This window comes from Colobus angolensis, unplaced genomic scaffold, assembly GCF_000951035.1.
Source record: "Colobus angolensis palliatus isolate OR3802 unplaced genomic scaffold, Cang.pa_1.0 Scaffold34, whole genome shotgun sequence".
NCBI lineage: Eukaryota > Metazoa > Chordata > Mammalia > Primates > Cercopithecidae > Colobus > Colobus angolensis.
Window position 1 is genome coordinate 6953202 of NW_012116710.1, and position 26860 is coordinate 6980061.

The 26860-nt window shown below is 44.6% G+C and overlaps 1 protein-coding gene across 3 annotated transcripts in view; it reads left to right on the plus strand.

The window, feature by feature from the left end:
- The window catches only part of PSMC4 (proteasome (prosome, macropain) 26S subunit, ATPase, 4), a 26363-nt gene extending 14269 nt beyond the window's left edge, over window positions 1-12094 (plus strand). Inside the window, exons 2-12 of one of the 3 annotated variants that reach the window (XM_011952458.1) lie at window positions 2444-2496; window positions 3395-3493; window positions 3618-3804; window positions 5661-5807; window positions 5891-6000; window positions 6102-6195; window positions 10462-10629; window positions 10715-10791; window positions 10931-11099; window positions 11307-11362; window positions 11845-12094. In XM_011952458.1, coding sequence (XP_011807848.1) covers window positions 2461-2496; window positions 3395-3493; window positions 3618-3804; window positions 5661-5807; window positions 5891-6000; window positions 6102-6195; window positions 10462-10629; window positions 10715-10791; window positions 10931-11099; window positions 11307-11362; window positions 11845-11958 — 1257 coding nt within the window. In that variant the 5' untranslated portion in view covers window positions 2444-2460 and the 3' untranslated portion in view covers window positions 11959-12094. Of the gene's footprint in view, window positions 1-2262; window positions 2497-3394; window positions 3494-3617; window positions 3805-5660; window positions 5808-5890; window positions 6001-6101; window positions 6196-10461; window positions 10630-10714; window positions 10792-10930; window positions 11100-11306; window positions 11363-11844 lie in introns of those variants that run through there. The other 2 variants (XM_011952457.1, XM_011952459.1) reach the window with 2 other exon arrangements.
- The last annotated feature ends 14766 nt before the right edge of the window (window positions 12095-26860 follow it).

The following is a 26860-nucleotide window of genomic DNA, read 5'->3' on the forward strand; positions in this document are numbered from 1 at the left end:
GCACACTCTTCTGCTCTGTATTTGTTACCGCTCGAGCTGACCTTTCGCTCGCCGTCCACCGCTGCTGTCTGCTGCCCTGGTAGACCTGCCGCTGACTTCCATCCCTCCGGATCGGGGTGTCCACTCCACTTCTGATCCAGCGAGGCAGCACCCATTGCCGCTCCCAATTGGGCTAGAGGCTTCCCATTGTTCCTGTGTGGGCTAAGTGCCCAGGGTTCATCCGAATTGAGCTGAATAGAGCTATTAACACTCAACACATGGCCCAAGATTCCATTCCTTGGAATCTGTGAGGCCAAGAAACCCAGGTCAGAGAACAAGAGGCTTGCCGCCATCTTGGAAGCGGCCCGCTACCATCTTGGGAGCTCTAAGAACAAGGACCCCGGTAACAATAGCACTATAACAGCCCTAAACTGGAAAATATCCCGTCTGAGGTATAGGGCATAGTCACAAAATGCAAACCATCCAGAATGAAAATGAACTACTTCTACACATAATATGCATGAATCTCACAAAAATAACATTAACTAAAAGAAGCCAAACACAGTACACAGAGTACTGGTCTAGAGAGAAAGAGAATTCAAAACAAATAAAAGTAACTTACTTGTTATAACTCAGGGTGAGTCCAGCCAAGACACAGTGGTTCATGTCTGTAACCCCAGCACTTTGGAAGGCTGAAGTGGGAGGATCATCTGAGCCCAGGAGTTCGTGACCAGCCTGGGCAACATAGAGAAACCCTATCCTTACAAAAAACATTTTAAAATTAGCAACGCATGGTGGCACATGCCTGTAGTCCCAGGTGCTTGGGAGGCTGAGGCTATAGGATCGCTTGAGTCTCGGAGGTTGAGCCTGGAGTGAGCAGTGGTCTCACTACTGCACTCCAGCCTGAGCGACAGAGCAAGAACCTGTTTCAAAAGATATTTATATATATATATATATATTTAAAGGCTATGTGGAGTGGGTCATGCCTGTAATCCCAGTACTTTTGGAGGCTGAGGAGAAAGGATCGCTTGAGGCCAGGAGTTGGAGACTCTAGTGACCTATGATTGTGCCACTGCACTCCAGCCTGGGCGACAGAGACCGTATCTCTCAAAAATAAAAATAAAAAAAACAGATGAGTAGATGATCATCATGATCATCATGATCATGAGGAAAGGATCCCGGATCCTTTCTAAAGGATCCGGGAGGCTGGATGTGATGGCTTACTGGCTCACGCCTGTAATCCCAGCACTTTCGGAGGCCAAGGCAGGCAGATCACTTGAGGTCAGGAGTTTGTGACCGGCCTGGCCAACATGGTGAAATTCTGTCTCTACTAAAAATACAAACATTAGCCTGGGCAACAGAGTGAGGCTCCGTCTTGAGGCGGGGAGGGGGGAGGGGGAGGGAAGAAGGGATGGAGGAAAGGGGAGCACATGGGGCTTCTACTGTTTGGTTTTGCGATCTGAATTCAGGTCGTATGCGTGTGTTCACTTTGTGTAATTTCGTCGAGCTGTAATGATTTGTGCTCTTCTCTATTTAACTTCAGTAAAAGGTTTATTTAACAAAAACTGTAGCTGGCGTGAAGGGTAGCAGTGTATCCCTGGGGCCTGGAGTACAGGCTTTGGGATCAGACAGACCTGGGTCCCAATCTGTGCTTCATCCCTTCGGCACGTTGTGACTATGGCTGGTGGCTTCGTGGCTCTGAGCTTGTTTCCTTCTCTATAAATGAGGAAACATAATACCTGCTACGATGATGCCTGTAAAGCTTAAGCACAGGACCTGGCATAGGTTTGTAAGGCGGAAACCTGGGATACAGAATTAAGGCCTATGGATCTCCTGTGCAACCCAATTTCTGGGCACTGGCTGCCTCATTTTCCCCAGCCCAGACGCGTGGGTTCTACTTGGCTGGTTGCTCACTGCGGGGTCGGGGCTCCTCACTCCCGGGGTAAAGCCCGGTACGAGGGGTCACCTTCAGGGGCAGCTCGGACTTTCCCACGCCCTAGCGGCGCACAATCTTGGGATCAGCCCCACGAGGAGACCCTACCCGCCCATATGATCCCTTCTGTGGAGCCCAGCTCAAGGCCCCTCCAGCCCAGACACTAAATGAAAGCGAAGAGCAATTGGCCGCCAGACTGTCCGTGCCACAGCTCTGCGAACTTACTCCGTTGAAAGACCAACGGGGTTGCGCCACCTCCTGGGGTGAACCCCCAGCGCTCCATTGCAGGGCAAGATGGCGCCGTCGCGTGATACTGCGCACGCGCACAGCTCCGGTTCCGCCCTCGCGCCTGCGGATACGGATAGCGCATGAGCTTATGTTGAGGGCGGAGCCCAGACGAGCCCTTCATCCTATCCTGACCTTCCAGCCCCTCTTAGCAGTAACTTAAACTACGCTTCCCAGAAGCCTCCTCAGCCAGGGACTTCCGTTGTCGTCAGAGGAAGCGGTGACAGATCATCTCAGGCCACACAGAGGCCGGCTTGGTCACTATGGAGGAGATAGGCATCTTGGTGGAGAAGGCTCAGGTACAGTGGGGACTTGGGCTTTTTAGTCCGTGCTGGGCTCGCGGGGAGAGGGTGAAGCCAGACCTGAGTGGGGGGATGAACGGCTTCCAGGACCCTGGCCCGGGTTGGGGTGATTTCCAAGTCCTCGGTGGAGAGCTTTGTGCCGTTGGAAGGCTTGTCTGGGTGGCCGAGTAATGGTAGGAGGTAAGGCTCAGAAAGCGGGTCTAGGGGAGTAAGTGACATTAGTGGGTCTTTGGGACGGATTGATTTCGAACCCTGGCCGGTAGTGCTCAGTGAAGTCAGTGGCCCGGCGTTGGGATTGAGTCAGGTGGTGAGTGATGTATGGGATCCAGCCGTGCGGCCGAGTGATCCCCGGTGCTAGGCTACGGGGCTGACTGATGTTCAGGGCTTTGCTGATGGGGGTAATGGGGCGGGTAGTTAAGTATTATCTGTGGCTTGGCTGAGTGATGTTTAGGTCTAAGGTGAGTGAGGAGACTGTGACATAAGGGATCTTTGAGGGGAAACTGGGGAATGTTGGGACTCTTTGAAGGCGCAGTCACTTTAACAGCTTATCCAGGAGAGCCATGTGACATTAGGAACCTCTTGAGGGGGATCGGGTGGCATTTGGGTCTGATAAGGAGTTGACGTGACATTTAGATCCTAGTTGGGGGTTGTGTGACACTGGGGACATGTTATGAGTGGTATATGATAACATAAGAACTGTTTGGGGGCAAGTTGACATAAGGAGCTTGTTTAGGGGGCCAAAACAAGGATCTATTTAGAGGGTCTTATGATATCAGGGGTCTGTTAGGGGCTAAGTGACTTCAGGGTGACGTGGGGAGGGGAACAAACGTTAGTGAAGTTGAGATGTTTTCATGAAAGGACCATCTTCCAACGTAAGTTGTCCCCTTTGGTCTAGGATGAGATCCCAGCGCTGTCCGTGTCCCGGCCCCAGACCGGCCTGTCCTTCCTGGGCCCTGAGCCTGAGGACCTGGAGGACCTGTACAGCCGCTACAAGGTACATTCAACCCCCAACCCAGACCTTGCACAGGACCTGGCATCTCATACTCTCCCCATTTTCCACCACTCTCTGGATCAGCAAGGGCTGGAGCCATCCCCTTCTGTCCCCTCTCTGCTCACAGAAGCTGCAGCAAGAGCTGGAGTTCCTGGAGGTGCAGGAGGAATACATCAAGGATGAGCAAAAGAACCTGAAAAAGGAATTCCTCCATGCCCAGGAGGAGGTGAAGCGAATCCAAAGCATCCCGCTGGTCATCGGACAATTTCTGGAGGCTGTGGATCAGAATACAGCTATTGTTGGCTCTACCACAGGTGTGTGGGTGGCCAAGGACATCTAATTCATTCATTTGTCCACTTAACTATTTCCTACCATGTGCTAGGAAGCAGCAAACAAGGCAGGGCAGGGCAGTGCAGTGTTCTTCAGAGTATTTTGACTGATCGAAAGGTAGAAATACATTGTGTGTATGTGTGTGTGTGTGTGTGTATATATATGTTGTTTTTTTTTTTTCTTTAGAGAAATGTCTATTGAGGTAGTTTTCCCATTTAAAAAATATATATATGGAAGTGCCCTCAACTTTAGCATATTGTCAGATGCCCTCCCCACCATTTTATTTTTTATTAAAAAAATTTTTTTTTTTGAGATGGAGTTTTGCTCTTGTCATCCAGGCTGGGGTGCAATGGTGTAATCTAGGCTCACTGCAACCTCTTCCTCCCAGGTTCAAGCGATTCTCCTGTCTCAGCCTCCCAAGTAGCTGGGATTACAGGCATGGACCACCATGCCTGGCTACTTTTTGTGTTATTAGTGGAGACAGGATTTCACCACGTTGGCCAATCTGGTCTCGAACTCCTGACCTCAGGTGATCCACCCGCCTCGCCCTCCGAAAGTGCTGGGATTACAGGTGTGAGCCCCACTGTGCCCGGCCAGAAATATATTTTACATTGTGAATATCTGTCTCTGTCTCTTACTTTTTAGATAGATGTATAAAACATAAGTCTTACCATGAAATATTTAGCCTTCCTATGTGTGGTATATGCTGATGTTTTCTATCCTATTCTAGTCTGTTTTGCTTTAAACACAGTTCTGGTCATGAACTTCCAAACTGATTTCACAACTACTACTGGTTTGGGGCCTGCAGTTTGCAACGATGAGTAGGAGTGTTAAGAGATTGGGCTCTGAGGCCAGGCATGGTGTCTCACACGTATAATCCCAGTACTTTGGGAGACTCAGGTGGGCAGATCGCTTGAGGCCAGAAGTTTGAGAACAGCCTGGGCAACATGGAGAAACCCCATCTCTACTGAAAATATAAAAATTAGCCAGGTGTGGTGGTGCACGCCTGCAATCCCAGCTACTCGGGTGGTTGAGGCATGGGAATCTCTTGAACCCTGGAGGTGGAGGTTGCAGTGAGCCAAGATCGCGACACCATACTCCAGCCTGGGCAACAGAGCAACAGTCTGTCTTAAAAAAAAAAAAAAAAAGACTGGGCTCTGATAGGGACTCAGAGTATATTGTAGCTGCTGCTGTTTATATAGGTCTAGGCCTTGCCCTCTTGATAGTCATTGTCACTGGCACTTATCTGTTTTTTCCTGTTTCTGGGCTCTGCTCCTCTGGACCAAGCCATGTTCTTGTAAAGGTTGTGGAGAAATGTGTGCGATTGTGCCTGGAATTGGACTGGGGGGCTATGAGAAAGTGAGGGGAGAGTGGTATCCAGGATGAGGTCTCTATCTTTGACCTGTGGGAGTTGGGATAGTGCGGCTTTCCATGAGATGGCACCATGGGTAGAGGAGTAGGTTTGTGGGAACACAGGGAGGGCAGTGCAGAGCATCATGGGAGGTGTCCAGGAGGCTGCTGGTCAGCCAGGTCTGACAGTCAGGAGAGAAACTGAGCCTGGAAAGAGAAGTGTGCCTCACTAGTATGAGACGCAGGGGGAGGCCTGCTGGACAGCCAGGGTTGGAGCTCAAGGGAGAATCGGGGTAGTAGATAAGGAGTTCATGTGATTGTTGGGGACGGACAGCAGGAGGGAAGGCTGGAGGCCGAGAGGGGACCCCTCAGGGTCTGAGCCAGAGATGTTGGCCGCGTGGAGGGTGCGACTGTGAGATGAGGAGGAAGGAAGGGGGAAGGGGCAGTTTCCAGGCTGACGCTTCTTGTTTTCCTCCCTCCCTTCTCGCAGGCTCCAACTATTATGTGCGCATCCTGAGCACCATCGATCGGGAGCTGCTCAAGCCCAACGCCTCAGTGGCCCTCCACAAACACAGCAATGCACTGGTGGACGTACTGCCCCCCGAAGCCGACAGCAGCATCATGATGCTCACCTCAGGTAAAGGGGGAGCCTGCAGCTGGGAGGGCCCTATGGGGACCTTGAGGACCCAGCCAGGAGCCCCAGCTCTGCTCTCCCACCAGACCAGAAGCCAGATGTGATGTACGCAGACATCGGAGGCATGGACATCCAGAAGCAGGAGGTGCGAGAGGCCGTGGAGCTCCCACTCACGCATTTCGAGCTCTACAAGCAGGTGAGGTGGTGCAGGTGGCAGGGAACGGAGAGGCCCCATTGGGTCTGGGGTTGGAGGTGGAACCCCTGACTCCCACTTCTCTTCCTTCCTCTGGGTTTCAGATCGGCATTGATCCCCCTCGAGGCGTCCTCATGTATGGCCCACCTGGCTGCGGGAAGACCATGTTGGCAAAGGCAGTGGCACATCACACAACAGGTGAGCCCTTCCGCCCCTGCTCCGAGCTCTGATCTTCTGGCCTCTTCGCCTTGCTCCCTGCTCGCTTACTCTCCCCAGGAAGTGGCACCGCACAGTGATTAGAAACATAGACTCTGGGGTTACAGCCCACGTGTGCACGTTACTGGCTGTACTGACTTCACCTCCTTGGGCCTTTCCTCGTAGTAAAAGACTCATTTCATCTGGTGATTGTGAGCAGTTAATGAAATAATGCAATGTTTTCCTACAATGGGTTGTGACCCATTAATAATTATACATTTCAGTTTGTGGGTTGCAGCCAGCATTTTGAAACGTGAAGTAGAACAGAAAGCACCAGATCACATCCACATGGTATTTATACCATGGTACAAGTATATATGGTACAAGTTCGTCTGTTTCGTGAAACTTGTTTCATACATATGTGCACACTCATGTATACTTGTGGTTCTTCAAAAATGTATTTTTTTTTTTAATTCTTAAATATTTTGTAGAGATAGGGTCTGTGTTGCACAGGCTGGTCTTGAACTCCTGGGCTCAAAAGATTCTCCCACCTCAGCCTCGCAAAGTGCTGGGATTACAGGTGTGAGCCATGTGCCTGGCCCCAAAAATACATTTCTTTTTGTAGGTGTCAGACAAAAATGTCTGAAAGTCACTCACTCTATAACTCTTTTTTTTTTAATTTATTTTAAAGCCCTAAAATCTTCAGCATATGTTCAGATCTTAATACATGTGAGCCAGGGAATAGTAAGAGGCAGTAGTTAAGCAGTATGTTTTCTAGGGCTAGACTGCCTAGCTTTGAAATCTTACTTCCCCACCAACCTCTTATGTGATCCTGGGTAAGTTAACCTCTCTGTGACTCAGTGTCCTCAACTGTCAGATGGTACCTATTTTTCTGGGGTGGGTGTTCAGAAGAGCAAATTGATACTAGCATCTGGAATGGGCAATAAATGTTAACTGTCGTCATTGTTACTCATTTGCTTGGCACTTTATTGAACTTTTACTCTGTACCAGGCCTTGTGCTAGAATGCAAAGATGATAGTCAGAGATGTCCCTTGCCTTGACTGGGAAAAAAGAAATAGACACCTAGAACTCAGTCATTCAGTGACGGTTTATTGAAGACCTACTATTTGCCAGGATGTGTTGTAGATGCTAGAGACGTGACAGTAAACAGAGCACCTCCTTATGGAGGTGATGTCTTGGTTGGAAAAGCAAACAGATACACAAGTCAGTCGATTATGTAGCACAACCCATGACCCGCATGTGACTCAGGATGGCTCTGAATGTGGCCCAACACAGATTCGTAAACTTTCTTAAACATAAGGATTTTTTTTTTTTTTTTTTTTTTTGAGACAGAGTCTCGCTCTGTTGCCCAGGCTGGAGTGCAGTGGTGCTATCTTGGTTCACTGCAACCTCCGCCTCCTGGGTTTAAGCAATTCTTCTACCTCTGTCTCCTGAGTGGCTGGAATTACAGGTACACACCACTACGACCGGCTAATTTTTCTTGCACTTTTGGTAGAAATGGGGTTTCACCATACTGGCCAGGCTGGTCTCGAACTCCTGGCCTCAAGTGATCCACTCGCCTTAGTCTCCCAAATTTCTGGGATTACAGGTGTGAGCCACCGCACCACCTGTTTTTTTTTTAAGCTTATCAGCTATCATTAGTGTATTTTATGTGTGGCCCAAGACAATTCTTCCAGTGTGGCCCTGTGTACCCTTCACCCAGATTCCCTAATGTTATTATCTTATGTAACCATAGTACAATTAGGAAAACCAGGAAATTAACAATGGTACAATACTATGTACTAAAGTTTAGACCTCCTTCAAATTTTACCAGCTTTTCCACTTAGAGACCCTCACTTCAGATTCTGTCATTTTTCTGAGTGAATTGGGGTGGTTTGTCACTGGCAGAGGGAGGGAGGAGAGAAGATGTAGAAGGGATGTAGAAATGGGAAAAGCTGCTAACTGGGGTTGAGTTTTGTTTTGTTTTCTAGAGATAGGGTCATGTCTGGCTGGGTGCGGTGGCTCACACCTATAATCTCAGCACTTCGGGAGGCTGAGGCGGGCAGATCACGAGGTCAGGAGTTCAAGACCACCCTGACAAACATAGTGAAACCCTGTCTGTACAAAAAATACAAAAAAATTAGCCAGGCATGGTGGTGGGCACCTGTAATCCTAGCTACTTGGGAGGCTGAGGCAGGATAATCACTTGAACCCGGGAGGTGGAGGTTGCAGTGAGCCGAGATTGTACTATTGCAATCCAGCCCAGGCGATAGTGTGAGATTCTGTCTCCAAAAAAAAAAGAGAGACAGGGTCTTGTTCTGTCACCCAGGCTGGAGTGCACTGGTGTGATCATACCCCACTGCAACCTCAATCTCCTGGGCTCAAGCGATCCTCCCCACTTTAGTCTCCTGAGTAGCTGGGACTACAGGCATGTGCACCCATGCCCAACTAATTTTTGTATCATCATTTTCAGTAGAGACAGGGTCTTGCTATGTTGCCCAGGCTGGTCTTAAAATCCTGGGCTCAAGCCATCCTCCTGCCTTGGCTTCCCAAAGTGTTGGGATCACAGGTGTGAACCTTTTTCTCCTCTCATTTTTCGAGGGGAATTCATGTTTGTTCCAGTGACAGCACAGCTTACTAAGAGTGAGTAACTGAAGCAGGAGCCCATTCCAGGGTAGGTGGAAGGAGTAGTAGAGCCCAGAGGGGGCTGAGAGACTGGGGGGACAGGGAAGGTCAGGGTAGCAAGGGGACCGTAGTGATTGAGTAGGAAAGGCTGACGGACAGTCTGGGTCAGATAAGGCAATTCCAGGGATGGGGATTTCATGTGGAACTGGTTGGACATTTGCAGAACAGCCAACTAAATGCGTGGCCAAAGTCAGGTGGTCAGGGTGTGTTTAGAGCAGAAAAAGTCAGAAATCTTGAGGTTAGGATGCTGAATGAGCCCCCAGCTGATGCAAGTATCAAGAAAGAGGGACCCCTTGAGCCAGGTGTAAAGTCTAGATCTTAGGGAGTGAACAGGGCAGGGCTGAAGCCTTGAACAGTTCCTAGTTTATGACATAAAACCACCCAGTCTATCTGTGGACTGCATGTCTCCCTAGGAGAGTTCTGGGGGTATGCTTCATACAACACAAAGCATCTGATCCTTAAGAAACAAGTATAACTTTAAGAAACAAGGCCAGGGTCAAGCATGGGGTGGCTCATGCCTATAATCCCAGCACTTTGGGAGGCTCAGCCAGGAGGATTGCTTGAGGCCAGGAGTTTGAGACCAGCCTGGGCAATATAGGAAGACCCCATCTCCTCAAAGATTTTAAAAAGCTAGGTGTGGGTACATGCCTATAGTCCTAGCTACTCGGGAGGCTGAAGAGGAAAGATTGCTTGAGCCCAGGAAATTGAGGCTGCAGTAAGCTATGATCATAGCACTGTACTCCAAGTCCAGAGGGAGGGCCCAGAATAAATCGGTCTTCAACCCCATTGCCAATTGTGAGTTTTATCAGAAGACATGCCGGTAGTCCCTGATTTTTTTCAGGAAATTAAAAAGCCAGGCCTTAGAGCAAATAGGAACTCAGGGCTCTTGGCGAGGCAGTGTGATGTCTTAGTATACAGGCAGCATATCTGTTTTCTTGCTGATTTTGCAAGTGCTCCAGAAATCTCGACTGGTTTTTTCTTTCTTTTTTTTAGTATTTCATATCCTGATTTTTAAATGTTGGGCCAGAAAAATGACACATCTGGCTGGGCATGGTGGCTCATGCCTGTAATCCCAGAACTTTGGGAAGCCAAGGCAGGTGGATCACTTGAGGTCAGGAGTTCAAGACCAGCTTGGCCAACATGGTGAAACCTCATCTCTACTAAAAATACAAAAATTAGCTTGGCGTGGCAGTGCACGCCTGTAATTCCAGCTACCCAGGAGGCTGAGGCAGGAGGATCACTTGAACCCTGAAGGCAGAAGTTGCACTGAGCTGAGATTGTGCCACTGCACTCCAGCCTGGGCAGCAGAGCAAGACTCTGCCTCAAACAAACAAACAAAAAACAGTGACACATTTGTGAGGAGGATTCATAATTTAGGCCACTGGATCACTCAGGGGTACAAGTAGATGACTATTCCTCAGGGCTGGATGTGGGACGCAGCCTTGGGCATGAGAGAATGACACAACTACTAGGTGTGGGTATCCAAGGAAAACGATGTCTTCAAGGAATTCTCAGTTTCTGTTAAAGCAGAATGGGCCCCTCAGGAGGCTCATCCCCACCTAACCCTTGTCATCCTGTCATCAGCTGCATTCATCCGGGTTGTGGGCTCAGAGTTTGTACAGAAGTACCTGGGTGAGGGCCCCCGCATGGTCCGGGATGTGTTCCGCCTGGCCAAGGAGAATGCACCTGCCATCATCTTCATAGATGAGATTGATGCCATCGCCACCAAGAGATTCGATGCTCAGACAGGGGGTAAGTGATGCTGAAGCAAGGCCCGGGGTCTTGGACAGGCTTGTCGCATGGGATGCCTGGGATTGACCATGCTGTGCACTCTCAGCCGACAGGGAGGTTCAGAGGATCCTGCTGGAGCTGCTGAATCAGATGGATGGATTTGATCAGAATGTCAATGTCAAGGTTTGGGGTTCGGGATGGACAAGGGGAGGTGTGGTATAGGAACTGGGGAGAGGTGGGGGCTGGCACCTGAGGGGCGGTTATCATGACAGGAAGGAGGTAGGAGTGCAGAGATCTGAGCTGACCTGCCCCCCGATGTCAGGTGATCATGGCCACAAACAGAGCAGACACCCTGGATCCGGCCCTGCTACGGCCAGGACGGCTGGACCGTAAAATTGAATTTCCACTTCCTGACCGCCGCCAGAAGAGATTAATTTTCTCCACTATCACCAGCAAGATGAACCTCTCTGAGGAGGTTGACTTGGAAGATTGTATCCTGCTGCAGAAGTGAGGGAGGGGCCCTAGTTGGGAACGGGGATTAGATCTTCAGCCCCACTTCTGCCATCACCACAGCCCAGACTGTGCAGGTGGGACCAAGGTCCAGGGAGGAGGGGAGGTGACAGAGATGGCCAAAGATGACTTCCAGCCCCAGGCATTCACCGCATCACACAGGGAATAGTTTCCTTAACTTGCTGCAGATGTGGCCCGGCCAGATAAGATTTCAGGAGCTGATATCAACTCCATCTGTCAGGAGGTAAGTGGTGGTTTCTCTCTGGATACAGGCAGCGGGTGTGTGAGGACCCTTCTTCTCTGAACCACTCTGCTGTAGTCCTTCTGTCCCCTCATGGCTGCCCTGGGTCGTGGACACCATCTCTCTCTTCCTCTACCATCACTAGGGGTGGATAGTATAGGGGTAGTGTTTTGTTTTTTGTGTTTTGCTTTGAGACGGGGACTCTCTCTATCACCCAGGCTGGAGTGCAGTGGCGCAGTCATGACTCACTGCAGTGATCCTCCCACCTCAGCCTCCTGAGTAGCTGGGATTATAGGCGTCCACCACCACATCTGGCTAATATTTGTATATTTTGTAGAGAAGGGGTTTCACCATGTTGCCCAGGCTGGTCTCGAACTCCTGGGCTCAAGTGATCCGTCTACCTCAGCCTCCCAGTGTCAGGATTACAAGCATGAGCCACCGCGCCCTGCCACAGGAAGTAGATTTTAACTCTCATCCTTCAACAGAGTGGAATGTTGGCTGTCCGTGAAAACCGCTACATTGTCCTGGCCAAGGACTTCGAGAAAGCATACAAGACTGTCATCAAGAAGGACGAGCAGGAGCATGAGTTTTACAAGTGACCCCTCCCTTCCCTCCACCACACCACTCAGGGGCTGGGGCTTCTGTCGCCCCCCCAGCACCTCTGTCCCAAAACCTCATTCCCTTTTTTCTTTACCCAGGATTGGTTTCTTCAATAAATAGATAAGATCGAATCCATTTAATTTCTTCTTAGAAGTTTAACTCCTTTGGAGAATGTGGGCCTTGAATAGGATCCTCTGGGTCCCTCTTAATCTGACAGATGAGCAGACGAGCTGCATGGCCTGTGTTGCAGCTTGAGAGAACCAAAGAATTCAAACCAGATGACTTCCGAAATGTGGGGAAAGGGATGGAAAATGAACCTGAGATGGCAGTCCTTAATCACGGAATAAAGCCCTGTGCATCTCCCTCATTTCCTACAGTAAAAGTAAAGCAATTCAGGTCACAGGCCTTAGGAGTTCATAGGAAGGAGATGTCCAGTGCTGTCCAATAGAACTTTCCACAATGATGGATATGTTCTATGTTCTCCAGTATGGTAGCTGCTTGCCACATGTGGCTAATAAGCACCTGAAATATGGCTGGCATGACTGAGAAACTGAACTTTTTTTTTTTATTTTTTATTTTTTTGAGATGGAGTCTTGCTGTGTCACCCAGGCTAGAGTGCAGTGGTGAGATCTCGGCTTACTGTTGCCTCTGCCTCCTGGGTTCAGGTGATCCTCCTGCCTCAGCTTCCCAAGTAGCTGGGACCACAGGCACCTGCCACCACACCCAGCTAAATTTTATATTTCTAGTAGAGAAAGGGTTTCACTATATTGGCTAGGCTGGTCTCGAACTCCTGACCTGAAATGATCTGCCTGCCTTGGCCTTCCTAATTCCTAAGTGTTGGGATTACAGGCGTGAGCCACCATGCCTGGTCAAGAAATGGAATTCTTACACACTGCTGGTGGGAATGTGAAATGGTAAGCCACTTTGGAAAACAGTTTGACAATTTCTTATGCTAAATACACGTCTATCAGATGATTTAGCCACTTCTAGGTATTTACTTAAGAAAAAATAATGCATATATCCATATGAAGACTTGAAAATAAATGTTCTCATCATTTTTATTTGAAATAGCTAACACTGGAAACAACCCAAATATCCATCAGCAAGTGAATGGATAAACAAATTGTAATATATGTATGCAATATAACACCACTCAGTAATATGAAAATGAACTACTGATGAATGCAAAAACATGAAATTCAAAATAATTATGCTGAGTGACAGAATCCAGACAACAAATAATACATTTGTTGTATTTTTCTATTTACATAAAGTTTTAGAAAATCCAAACTAATCTAAGTGACAAAGCACACCAATGGTTATCTGGGGTTTGGGGTGGGTGGAACGGATTATAGAGAAAAAAGTAGGAGGTGATAGACGTGTTTAGTTTTTTTGCTTGTTTGTTTGTTTTTACTGTGGTGATGGTTTTTCACGTGTATATGTCAAAACTTATCAAATTGTACCTAATTTATTGTAGTTTTATTGATACCTCAATAAAACTAATAGTTACACACATAAATGTACTTGAAGTTCTACCTAACACAATAAGGTAAGACAAAAAGTTAAGGCGTGGGACTGGAAAAGAAATTAAACTCTTCATTATTCACAAACTTCATGATTGCATATATGAAAAATCTAAGTCTACACAAAACCTATTAAAATTAAATAGTGAATTTAGCATTATGGCTAAACATAGGTCAATATAAAATGTCAAATATAAGCCAGGCATTGTGACATGCATCCACAGTCCCAGCTACTCAGGAGGCTGAGGCAGGAGAATTGCTTGAGCTCAGGAGTTCAAGTCCAGCCTGGGCAATGCAGCAAGACCCACTGTCTCTGAAAAAAAACCAAATACATATATCAGCCATAAATAAATAGGAAATTAAATTTTAAATTATAACATTTATCAAATAAATTCTTAAGTGCCAAGAATAAATTTAAAATATATGTGAGATATAAATAATTAAAATTACAAAATATTGACAGAAATCAAAGAATACAAATAAATGTTGGGATACAACATGTTAATGTATTGGAAGATTACAAATAAAAATATTAATTCTCCATAAACTGATCTATACACAACACAATGCCAATCAGAATCCCAGCAGTTTTGTCCTGCTGGAAATTGGCAAACTGATTCTGAAATATATAAGTAAATGAAAGGCTCAGAAATAGCCAAGAGAATATTTGAAGAAAAAAGCAAAGCTGGAAGACTTACAATACCAAATATCCAGACTGATGGTAAAGCTATTGTAACTAATATAGTGTGGTATTGCCTTACCAATGGACAAATCAGTGGAACAAAATACAGAGTCCAAAAAGAAAATCATACTCATATACTCACTTGATTTCTGACAAAGTTAATCCTGTGGTGCACTGGAGTATGAGTGATCTTCTATTAAATGTTGCCTTGTCAACTCCATGTGGATAAAATAAATCTGTGTTACCAGATGAAGAGTTTTTAATTGGGTTGTTCAGGTTATTGGCATGTTGAACAAAGAATTGAACAAAATGCACAGACAAAGAAAAAGCAACAAAATCAGAGATTTATTGAAGTGAAGGTACACTCCACAGAGTTGGAGATGGCTCAAACAAGTGGCTCAAGAGTCCAGATTGTCATGTTTCTTGGGTATTTTATTAAACTAAAAGAGCATAGTAACACCCCTAAATATCCTTTAGAAGCCTCTGATAGGTCACACCCTATAGGAATGAAGAATTCTGCCCAGGACCAATCAGAGGCACCCTGCAAATGAAGGATTCAGAATGAACCAATCACAGACATTCCCATTTGTGACATAGGGGAGGGGAAGTTCAGAGAAGGAGGGCCTTTAGCCTCATGTTGTTTGGTCATGGAGAGGTGGGATTTTCCTCTTAGTCCAATTCCAAGAAGTCAGCAGGGGTTGGCCTTAGGTTCCCTGTCTCCAGACCCTATTCTCCTGCCTCATTTGGACCCCTATAATCTAACTGTAAATGTAAAAGGTAAAAAAGTTTTAAACAATTACATAGAAGAATAGCTTCATGACCTTTGGTTTGGCAATATTAGTCATTTTAAAAAATAGTTGTTTTGTTTGTTTGTTTTTGAAACAGAGTCTCACTCTGTCGCCCAGGCTGGAGTGCAGTGGCACAGCCTCGGCTCACTGCAACCTCCGCCTCCTGGGCTCAAGCAGTTCTCCTGTCTCAGCCTCCTAAGTAGCTGGGATTACAGGCATGTGCCACCACACACAGCTAATTTTTGTATTTTTAGTAGAGAGGGAGTTTCACCATGTTGGCCAGGCTGGTCTTGAACTCCTGACCTTGTGATCTGACTGCCTTGGCCTCCCAAAGTGCTGGGATTACAGGTGTGAGCCACTGCACTCGGACGGTGGCACAGTTTTTTTTTTTTTTTTTTTTTTTTTTTTGAGACGGAGTCTCGCTCTGTTGCCCAGGCTGGAGTGCAGTGGCCGGATCTCAGCTCACTGCAAGCTCCGCCTCCCGGGTTTACGCCATTCTCCTGCCTCAGCCTCCCGAGTAGTTGGGACTACAGGCGCCCGCCACCTCGCCCGGCTAGTTTTTTGTATTTTTTAGTAGTGACGGGGTTTCACCGTGTTAGCCAGGATGGTCTCGATCTCCTGACCTCGTGATCCGCCCATCTCGGCCTCCCGAAGTGCTGGGATTACAGGCTTGAGCCACCGTGCCCGGCCTTTTTTTTTTTTTTTTTTTAAAGATGGAGTTTCACTCTTGTTGCCCAGGTTGGAGTGCAATGGCACAATCTCAGCTCACCACAACCTCCGTCTCCCAGATTCAAGTGATTCTCCTGCTGCAACCTCCTGAGTAGCTGGGATTACAGGCAGGTGCCACCATGACCCACTAATTTTATATTTTTAGTAGAGAAAGGGTTTCTCCATGTTGGTCAGGCCTGTCTCCAACTCCCGACCTCAGGTGATCCACCCGCCTCAGCCTCCCAAAGTGCTGGGATTACGGGCATGAGCCGCCGCTCCCGGCCACACAGTCTTATACAAACAGTTTTAACTTGGTTGTAAATAGCTCCACTCAAAGGACCTGGCTCATGCAGAAACACAAGACTTGTCTCAATACAAATCGTAAGATAGGTGGTGTTTTGTACAGTCTAGAAAACCAGGCCAAGTTGCTGCAGACTCTTAGGTTTTAATGTTAATAAAGTCCTCTTGGACTTCATGGGCCCAAAAGTTCCAGTATTGTATTGCTTTTGTAAGAAAATTTCAAAATCGTAAAAAAGGCAACTGGGTAGTTCTTGGAACACCAAATAAGTAGTGGTCAAACTGGAGGTATTGGTGCATAGCTAAGGCACTAAATTTGTTACAGGTCACAATCAACTCCCTAAAGTTTGATGCTCATAGCCATGAAATAAGGTGGTAGAGCAATGCAGGTTCCCTGATCAAACAGCCTTTCAAAAGGAGTCTTGATCTTATTCAAAGATCGTGTCATTTAATTTGCCCTATGACCTTTGCCACACACAAATTATGCAGTAATTCCAGTATTCCACTAAAAATCCATGACCTGACTCTCATCATGGGAATATATGAAACTTGGACAAAATTGAGAGATATTTTATAAAGTAACAACTTTTTTCTTCAAAAATGTTGTCATAAGAAACAAAGAAAGGGTAATGATGTCACAAGATATCAGAGTAGGGGATTCTTGCTCCCTTCCTCCCACAAAAATGGACAATTAGCTATCCATGAATAAAAATAGTTCCAGGAGAGCTCTGGAATCCAGTTAAGAAGCTGCAGCAACACAGTGGAGCAAAACACCTAGAATAACCAACATAAGGGGTAGGAAGAACAGTTTTATTTTTAAAAACTGAAATCATATCAAGTATCTTATGAGATCACAATGGAAAAAAACCCTAAAAATCAGTAAGAAGCAGAACTTTGGAAACTGTATAAATACATGAAAATTAAGCTCCTCAATGACCACTGGGTCAAGAAAGAAATAAAAGAGGAAATAAAAAATTTCTTGAAACAAATCAAAATAGAAACACAACATACCAAAATGTGTGGGATACCAGAAAAGTAGTGCTAAGAAGAAAGTTTATAGCAATAAATGTCTACATCAAAAAAGTAGAAAATTTTAAACTATCGAATCATGCACCTCAAGGAACTACAAAGCAAGAACAAACCACACCCAAATTAGTACAAAGAAAGACATAATAAAGATCAGAGAATTACTAAACAAAATACAGACTCAAAAAAATACAAAGGAGGGCCGGGCGCGGTGGCTCAAGCCTGTAATCCCAGCCCTTTGGGAGGCCAAGACAGGCGGATCACGAGGTCAGGAGATCGAGACCATCCTGGCTGACATGGTGAAACCCCGTCTCTACTAAAAAATACAAAAAAACTAGCCGGGCAAGGTGGCGGGCGCCTGTAGTCCCAGCTACTCGGGAGGCTGAGGCAGGAGAATGGCGTGAACCTGGGAGGCGGAACTTGCAGTGAGCCGAGATCGCACCACTGCACTCCAGCCTGGGCGACAGAGCGAGACTCCGTCTCAAAAAAAAAAAAAAAATACAAAGGATTAACAAAATGAAAAGCTGGTTCTTGGAAAAGATAAATAGAATTGATAAACCACTAGATAGATTAACCAAGAAAAAAAGAAAAGAACCAAAAAAAAAAAACAACCAGAAGTGTATTACAACTGATACCACAGAAATACCAAAGATCATCAGAGACTAACAAACAAACTGGAAAACCTAGAGGAAATGGATAAATTCCTGGATACATATAATTTACCCAGATTAAATCAGGGAGAAATACAAAACCTGAACAGACCAATAATGAGTAAAGACAAATAATGATTCAAATGTACTGAATAAGTAATTAAAAGTCTCCCAACAAAGAAAACTCCAGGACTTGGTGCTTCACTGCAAATTCTACCAAACTTTTGAAGAACTAACACCAATTCTCAAACTATTCCAAAAAACTGAAGAGAAGGGATTCTCCCTAGCTCATTCTAAGAGGCCAGCATTACCTTGAGACCAAAAACCAGACAAGGATGCAACAACAACAAAAAACTAGAAGCCAATATCCCTGATGAATATAGATGCAAAAATTCTCAACAAAATACAACCCAAATCCAACAGCACATCAGAAAAATAATACACCATGACCAAATGGGATTTATCCCAGGAATGCAAGGATAGTTCAACATATTCAAATCAATAAATGTGATACATCACATAACAGAATGAAGGAAAAAAGCCATATGATCAATAGATGCATTAAAGCACTTGATGAAAATAAACATCCTTGAAGATAAAAAAATTATCATCAAACTAGGCATAGAAGGAACAAACGTCAACAAAGTAAGGGCCATATATGACAAACCCACAGCTAATACACTGAATGAGGAAAAGCTAAAAGGCTTTCCTCTAAAAATTGGAACAAGACAAGGATGCCCACGTTCACCACTCCTATTCAGCACAGTACTGGAAGTCCTAGCCAGATTAATCAGGCAAGAGAAATAAATAAAAGACATCCAAATTGGAAAAGAGGAAGTCAAACTGTCCCTCTTTACCAATGATATGCTCTTATTTCTAGGAAAAACTAAAGACTCCACAAAAAACTCTTAGATCTGATATAGCCAAAAACCAACAGAAAAGCAATCCTGAACAAAAACAACAAAGCTGAAGGCATCACACTACCTGACTTCAAAATATATTACAAGGCTATGATAACCAAAACAGTATGGTGTTGGTATAAAACCAGACACATAGACCAGTGGAACAGAATAGAGAACCCAAAAATAAATCTGTGCATTTACAGCCAACTGATTTTCAAAAAAGGCACCAAGAACATGTAGAGGGGAAAGGATACCCTCCTCAATAAATGGTGCTAGGAATATTGGATATACATATGCAGAAGAATGAAATTGGACTCCTATCTCCTACCGTATACAAAAATCAACTGAAAATGAATTAAATGGATTAAAAACTTAAATGGCAGACCCAAACTATAAAACTATGAAAAGAAAACAGGGGAAATACTTCAGGACATTGGTCTAGGCAAAGATTTTATGGCTTAGACTTCAAAAGCATAGGCAACAAAAACAAAAATAGACAAATGGGACTATATTATGGTAAAAAGCTTGTGCATCACAAAGGAAACAACAGAGTAAAGGGATAACCTGTTGAATGGGAGAAAATATTTGCAAACTATTAATCTGACAAGGGATTGATATCCAGAATATACAAGGAATTCACAAAACAGTAAAACAAAACAAAACAACCCAACCAAAAAAAAAATTCTATTAAAAAGCAGGAAAAATACATGGATAGACATTTCTCAAAAGAAAACATAAAAATGGCCAACAGGAATAGAAAAAAAGATGCTCAACATTACCAATCATCAGGAAAATGCAAATCAAAACCAGAATGAGATATCATCTTAGCCCAGTTAGAATGACCATTACTAAAAAGATAAATAACAATACATGCTGGTGAGGAAGCAGAGAAGAGAATTCTTTTTTTTTTTTGAGATGGAGTCTCGCTGTGTGGTCCAGGCTGGAGTGCAGTGGCACGATCTCAGCTCACTGCAATGTCTGTCTCCTAGTTCAAGCAATTCTCCTGTATCAGCCTCTCCAGTAGCTGGGACTACAGGCACATACCACCATGCCTGGCTAATTTTTGTATTTTCAGTAAAGACAGGGTTTCACCACTCTTACACACTCTTGGTAGAGATTTAAATTAGTACAGCTACTGTGGAAAAGAATGTGGAAATTTTTCAAAAAACTAAAAACTACCATATGATCCAGCAATACCACTACTGGGTATCTACTCAAAGGAAAACAAATCAGTATATTAAAGGGATACCTTAAATCCCACGTTTATTGCAGCCCTATTCACAATAGCAAAATATGGAATCACCCTGTGTCCATCAATAGATGAATGGACAAATACAATGTGACAGCCAGGCATGGTGGCTCATGCCTGTAATCCCAGCACTTTGGGAGGCCAAGGTGGGTGGATCACGAGGTTGGGAGTTCAAGACCAGCTTGACCAATATGGTGAAACCCTATCTCTACTAAAAATACAAAAATTAGCTGGGCACAGTGGCAGGTGCCTGTAATCCCAGCTACTCAGGAGGCTGAGGCAGGAGAATCACTTGAACCTGGGCAGCAGAAGTTGCAGTAAGCTGTCACTGCACTCCAGCTTGGGTGACAGAGTGAGATTCTGTCAAATAAATAAATAAATAAATAAATAAAATAAATGTGATATATATACACAATGGAATACTATTTGACCATAAAAAAAGTGAAATAATGTTATTTGCAGCAACATGGAGGGAACTGGAGGTCATTAAGTGAAATAAACCAGCACAGAAAGACAAATATCACATATTCTCACTCACATTTGGGAGATATAAAAAAAAAAAGTCACTCATGGAGGTATATACAGTAGAACAATAATACTTAGATGCTAGGAAGGGTGTTTGTGAGGGGATGAAGAAAGGCTGGGTACACAACACATAGTTAGAAGGAATAAGCTCTAATGTTCAATAGCAGAGTAGAGAGATCACAGTTAACAATGTATATTTCAAAATAGCTAGAAGAGAGAACTTGAAATGTTCCCAACACATAGAAATGATAAATACTCGATGTGATGGATACCCCAAATACCCTGACTTGATCATCCCACACTCTATGAATGTGAGAAAATATCACATCTGGCTGGATGCAGTGGCTCATGCCTGTAATCCAAACACTTTGGGAGGCTGAGTAGGAAGGATCACTTGAGCCCAGGAGTTTGAGACCAGCCTGGGCAACAAAATGAGACCCCCGTCTCTATTTAAATTTTTTAAAAAAGAAAGTATCACATGTTCCCCATGAATATGTATAAACATTATGTATCCATATAAAAATATTTTAAAAATTTTTAAAGACACATAGGCTAAAAGTGAAGGGATGGAAGAAATTTTTCCATGCAATTGGTAACCAAAGAGAGCAGGGTGGCTATCAGACAAAATAGACTTTATATTGAAATTGTTATTAGAGACAGAAAAGGTCATTATATAATAATAAAAGGGTCTATTCAACAGGAAGATATAAAGATTGTAAATATATATGCACCAACATCAGAGCACTGAAATATATAAAACAAATATTGACAGAGCTAAAGGGAGAAATTGACAGCAATGCTATCATAGGAGAAAACTTTAACAACCCAATTTCAATAATGAATAGAGCACTCAAGCAGAAAATCAATTTTTAAAAAGTCCGACTTGTGCATTCTAGCCTAATGGACCCCACAAACATATCTATAACTTTCCACCCAGCAGAATTAGCCCATGCAACAAATTCTTTTCAAACACACTTGGAATATCCTCCAGGACAGATCATATGTTGGGTCACAAAACAAGTCTTAAGAATTTAAGAAGATTGAAATCATAACAATTATCTCCTCAGACCATATGGAATCAAACTAGAAATAATAACAGCAATAAGTAAGGAAAATCCACACATAGTAACTAAACAACACACTCTTGAACACCAGTTGGGTGAAAGAGGAAATCAAAAAGGAATTTTAAAAATACCTTGAGACAAATGAAAACAAAAATACAACATACTAAAATTTATGGGATGCAGCAAAAGCAGTCCTAAGAGAAAAGTTTATAAGGATAAATGTCTACATTTAAAAAGAAGAAATATCTCAAACAAACTAAGTTTACAACTCAAGGAAGTAGAAAAAAAAAAAGTAAAAGCAAAGCTAACAGAATGAAAAAAAATAATAAAGATTAGAATGGAAATAAATGGAATAGGCTGGGCACAGTGGCTAACTCCTGTAATCCCAGCACTTTGGGAGGCCGAAGTGGGCAGATCACTTGAGGTCAGGAGTTCAAGACCAGCCTGGCCAACATGGTGAAACCCTGTCTTTAGTAAAAATACAAAAATTAGCTGGGTATGCTGGTGGGCGCCTGTAATCCTAGCTACTTAGGAGGCTGAGGCAGAATCGCTTGAACCCAGGAGGCGGAGGTTGCAGTGAGCCAATCTTGCCACTGCACTCCAGCCTGAGCGACACAGCAAAACCCCATCTCCAAAAAAGAAAAAGAAATCGAATAGAGAACAGAAAAACAGTAGAGAAAAATCAACAAAACTAACAGTTGTGTTTTTGTTAAAGATAAGCAAAATCAACAATCCCTTATGTAGACTAAGAAAAAAACAGAGAAGACTCAAAGAAAATCGGATATTAAATAGAGGACATTACCTTGAATGACAAAGAAATAGAAATGATCATAAGTGACTATTGCAAACAAGTATACGTCAACAAATTAGATAATATAGTACAGTGGTCCCCAACCTTTTTGGCACCGGGGACTGGTTTCATGGAAGACAATTTTTCCACAGACCAGGGTGATGAGGGGACAGGGGAGGATGGTTTCAGGATGAAACTGTTCCACCTCAGATCATCAGACTCTCATAAGGAGCGGGCAACCTAGATCCCTTGCATGCAGAGTTCACAATAGGGTTCATGCTCCTGAGAATCTAATGCTGCCACTGATCTGACAGGAAGTGGCGCTCAGGCAGTAATGTTTGCTCTCCTCCTGCTGTGCAGCCCAGTTCCTAACAGGCCACGGACTGGTACTGGTCCATGCCTGGGGGTTGTGGACCCAGATATAGAAATGAATAAATTCCTAGAAACATACAACTTACCAAGATGGAATCAGGAAGAAATAAAAAGTCTTACTCCTCCTGGGACCCCTGGAATCATGGCATATTCTGAACAAGGGAAGAAACATATTGAGCAGAGGCTCTTAGAGGAGAAACCACCTGGTTTCTCCTCATGAGAAGATGGCATCTGGAGTAGAGGCTATTACTGGCCCAATGCAGAACACTGTTCACTAGGACTTCCCTTACACCAGCATCCAGTATGCTCCCACCCCCATGCACTCTTTAGAGGTGCATGCTCAGCAAGGGTATAAGAGTACCACTGGCAATACAATGCTTAATCCATCTGGCAGTCATCCTGGCCCTGTGTTTTCCTACATCAGGGCTAAAGGAGGCCAAGGGGTGGCAGAGTGTCAGAACTGACTGATTATTCCAGAATGCACTTTTGCCTCACCTTCGAGGCATTGAGATTTTGCTGTGTACAGTCTTATACTGTCTCCTCGCAGGGCATGGCCTTCTCTGTGCCTTGTCCTTGTTATGCATCCTCCTGTATCCCTCACAAAGGAGGAGAAGATGGAGCTCTTTGCTAATCCACTTTCTTCTTGAGCAGTTCATGTTGTCTGAATAATAGCAAAACCTCTAGGTCACATGTGACTTGTTTAAATACTGTACATACATACCTTGGTGTGTGTATACACAAACACGTATATATATAAAATACACACTTGTACATGAAACTCACAGAACTCTAACCACATCCCATATGGGCTCTGAATATCCTAGGTAGTGCTTGGTGCAAGAAAGAAGTTTGTTGGCATATAATTCACCTTATCACCCTGTCTCTTTGTCATAATTCTGCTAAATTATTGAGCCTCCGTCACATCCAGTTTCTTATGGACATTCTAGTCTCACTCAGAACTGACTCAAATTTCGACACACACTTTTAAAAAATTCCTCCTAATTGAAACTGTATATCCTTTGACCAACATCTCTCCAACCACCACCACCCCTGCCAGGCCCTGGTAACCACAATTCTATGCTCTGCTTCTATGAGTTCAACTTTTTTAGATTCCACATATAAGTAAGATTACACAGTATTTGTCTTTCTATGCCTGGCTTACTTCACTTAACATAATGTCCTCCAGGTTCATCCTTGTTGCAAACAACATGATTTCCTCCTTTTTAAAGTCTGAATACTATTCCATTATGTATATCCCATTTCCTTTATCTGTTCATCCTTTGATAAACACTTAGGTTGCTTCCACATCTTGGCTATTGTGAATAGCGCTGCATTAAACATGGGAGCATAGATATCTCTTAAACATACTGATTTTATTTCCTTTGGATATTGATATAGTTCAAATGTGTGTCCCTGCCCAAATCTCATATTGAAATGTAATCCCCAATGTTGGAGGTGGGGCCTGGTAGGAGGTGACTGGATCATGAGGGTGGAGTTCTCATGAATGATTTAGCACCATCCCTCTTAGTACCATCCTCACAATAGTGAGTTCTTATGAGATCTGGTTGTTTAAAAGTGTATAGCACCTCCCCCTCACGCTCTTGCTCCTTCTTTCGACATATGACACGCCTACGCCCCCTCAGCCTTCCACTATGACTGGAAACTTCCTGAGGCCTCCCCAGAAGCAGGTGCCATTATACTTCCTGTACAGCCTGCAGAACTGTGAGCCAATTAAACCTCTTTACTTAGAAATTGCCTAGTCTCAGGTATTTCTTTATAGCAATTCGAAAATGGACTAACAGAAAATTGGTACTGAGAAGTTGGGCACTGCTATAAAGATGCCTGAAAATGTGGAAGCAGCTTTGGAATTGGGTAACAGGCAGAGGTTGGAAGAGAGTTGAGTGCTCAGAAGATAGGAAAATGAAGGAAAGTTTGGAGCTTCTTAGAGACTGGTTAAATGGTTGTGACTAAAATGCTGATAGTGATACAGACAATGAAGTCCAGGCTGCCAAGGTCTCAGATGGAAATTAGGAACTTATTGGGAACTGGAGCAAAGGTCCCTTTTGTTATGCCTTAGCGAAGAGCTTTGTGTCCATGCCCTAGAGATCTATGGAATTTTGAACTTGAGAGTGATGACCTAGGGTGTCTGGCAGAAGAAATGCCTAATTAACAAAGCATTCAAGATATGGCCTGGCCGCTTGTAACTGCCTATGCTAAGATGTGGGAGCAAAGAAATGACTTAAGGCTGGAACTTATATATAAAAGGTAAGCAGAGTGTAAAAGTTTGGAAACTGCACTGGCCATGTGGTAGAAAAGAAAAGCTCATTTTCAGAAGAATTCAAGAAGGTTTCTGAGCAACCATTTGCTAGAGAAATTTGCCTAACTAAAAATGAGGCAAGTGCAGATAGCCAAGAAATGGTAAACAGGCCTCTAAGGCATTTCAGAGATCTAAGAGGCAGCCCGTCCCATCACAAGCCCCAAGGCCTAGGAGGACAGAATGGTTACATAGGCCAGGAGTGACCTGTGCAGCCTCAGGACATGTCTCCCTGCATCCTGGCTTCTCCAACTCCAGCTGTGATTTAAAAGGGCCCAGGTACAGCTCAGACTGCAGCTCCAAAGGTTGCAAGCCATAAGTCTTTGTGGCTTCCACATGGTCTTAGGCCTGCAGGTGCACAGAGTGTGACTAAGGCTTGGAAGCCTCCATCCAGGATTTCAGAGGATATATGGAAAAGCCAAGGTATCCAGGCAGAAGCCTGATGCAGGGGCTAAGCCTTGACAGAGAACCTCTACTAGAGCAGTGCAAAAAGGAAATGTGGGGTTGGAACCCTCACATAGAGTACATACTGGGGCACTGACTAGTGCAGCTATGAGAAGAGGGCCATGATCTTCCAGATCCCAGAATGGTAGATCCACTGGCAGTTTACACTATCAGTGTGGAAAAGCCACAGGCACTCAACAGCCTATGAGAGCAACCTCTGAGCCTGAACCCTGCAAAGCTACAGGAGAACTACCCAAGGCCTTGGGAGTCCATCGCTTAAACTGGTGTGCCCTGGACATGGGACATGGAGTCAAAGATTATTCCATTGGGAGGCCGAGGCGGGCGGATCACGAGGTCAGGAGATCGAGACCATCCTGGCTAACACGGTGAAACCCCGTCTCTACTAAAAAAAATACAAAAAATTAGCCAGGCGAGGTGGTGGGCGCCTGTAGTCCCAGCTACTCGGGAGGCTGAGGCAGGAGAATGGCGTAAACCCGGGAGGCGGAGCTTGCAGTGAGCAGAGATCTGGCCACTGCACTCCAGCCCAGGCGACAGAGTGAGACTCCGTCTCAAAAAAAAAAAAAAAAAAAGATTATTCCAGAGCTTTAAGATGTAATGACTGCCCTACTGGGTTTTGATCTTGCATAGGTCCTGTAGCCTCTTTCGTTTAGCCAATTTCTCCCTTTTGGAACAGGAATGTCTACCTAATGCTTGTACCCCCATTGTATCTTGGAAGTAACTAACTTGTTTTGTATTTTACAGGCTCATAGGTGGGAAGAACTTGCCTTGTCTCAGATGAGACTTCAGACTGCAGACTTTTCAGTTAACACTGGAATTAGTTAAGACTCTGGGGGACTGTTGGGAAGGCAAGGTTGTATTCTGAAATGTGAGAAGTCCATGAGATTTGAGGGGCCAGGCGTAGAATGATATTGTTTAGATGTGTGTCCCAACCCAAATCTCATACTGAAATGTAATCCCCCATATTGGAAGTAGGGACTGGTGGGAGGTGATTGGATCATGGGAGCAGATTTCTCATAAATGGCTTAGCACCCCTTTGTTTCCATCCTCATGATAGTGAGTTCTCATGAGATCTGGACATTTAAACCTGTGCAGCATCTCCCTCCTCACTGTCTTGCTCCTGCTTTCACCATGTGATGTGTCTGCTCCCATTTTGCCTTCCACCATGATTGGAAACCTCCTGAGGCCTGCTCAAAAGCAGATGCCACTATGTTTCCTGTACAGCCTGCAGAACTATGAGCCAGTTCAACATCTTTTCTTACTAACTTGCTCAGTCTCGGGTTTTCTTTATAGCAATGCAAGAATGGACTAATACAGATATATACCCAGTAGTGGGATGGCTGGGTCATATAGTGGTTATATTTTTAATTTGAGAAACCTCCGGATATTTTCTATAATATCTGTACTAATTTACATTCCTACCAATAGAGTATAAGGGTTCCCTTATATCCATATCTGCAGGGGCCATTGAAAATAATATGCTAAGAATAAATAAGGCTCAAGGACAGTATCTCTAGCTAGTTGCACTTTTAATGAACTCCAGTAGTCA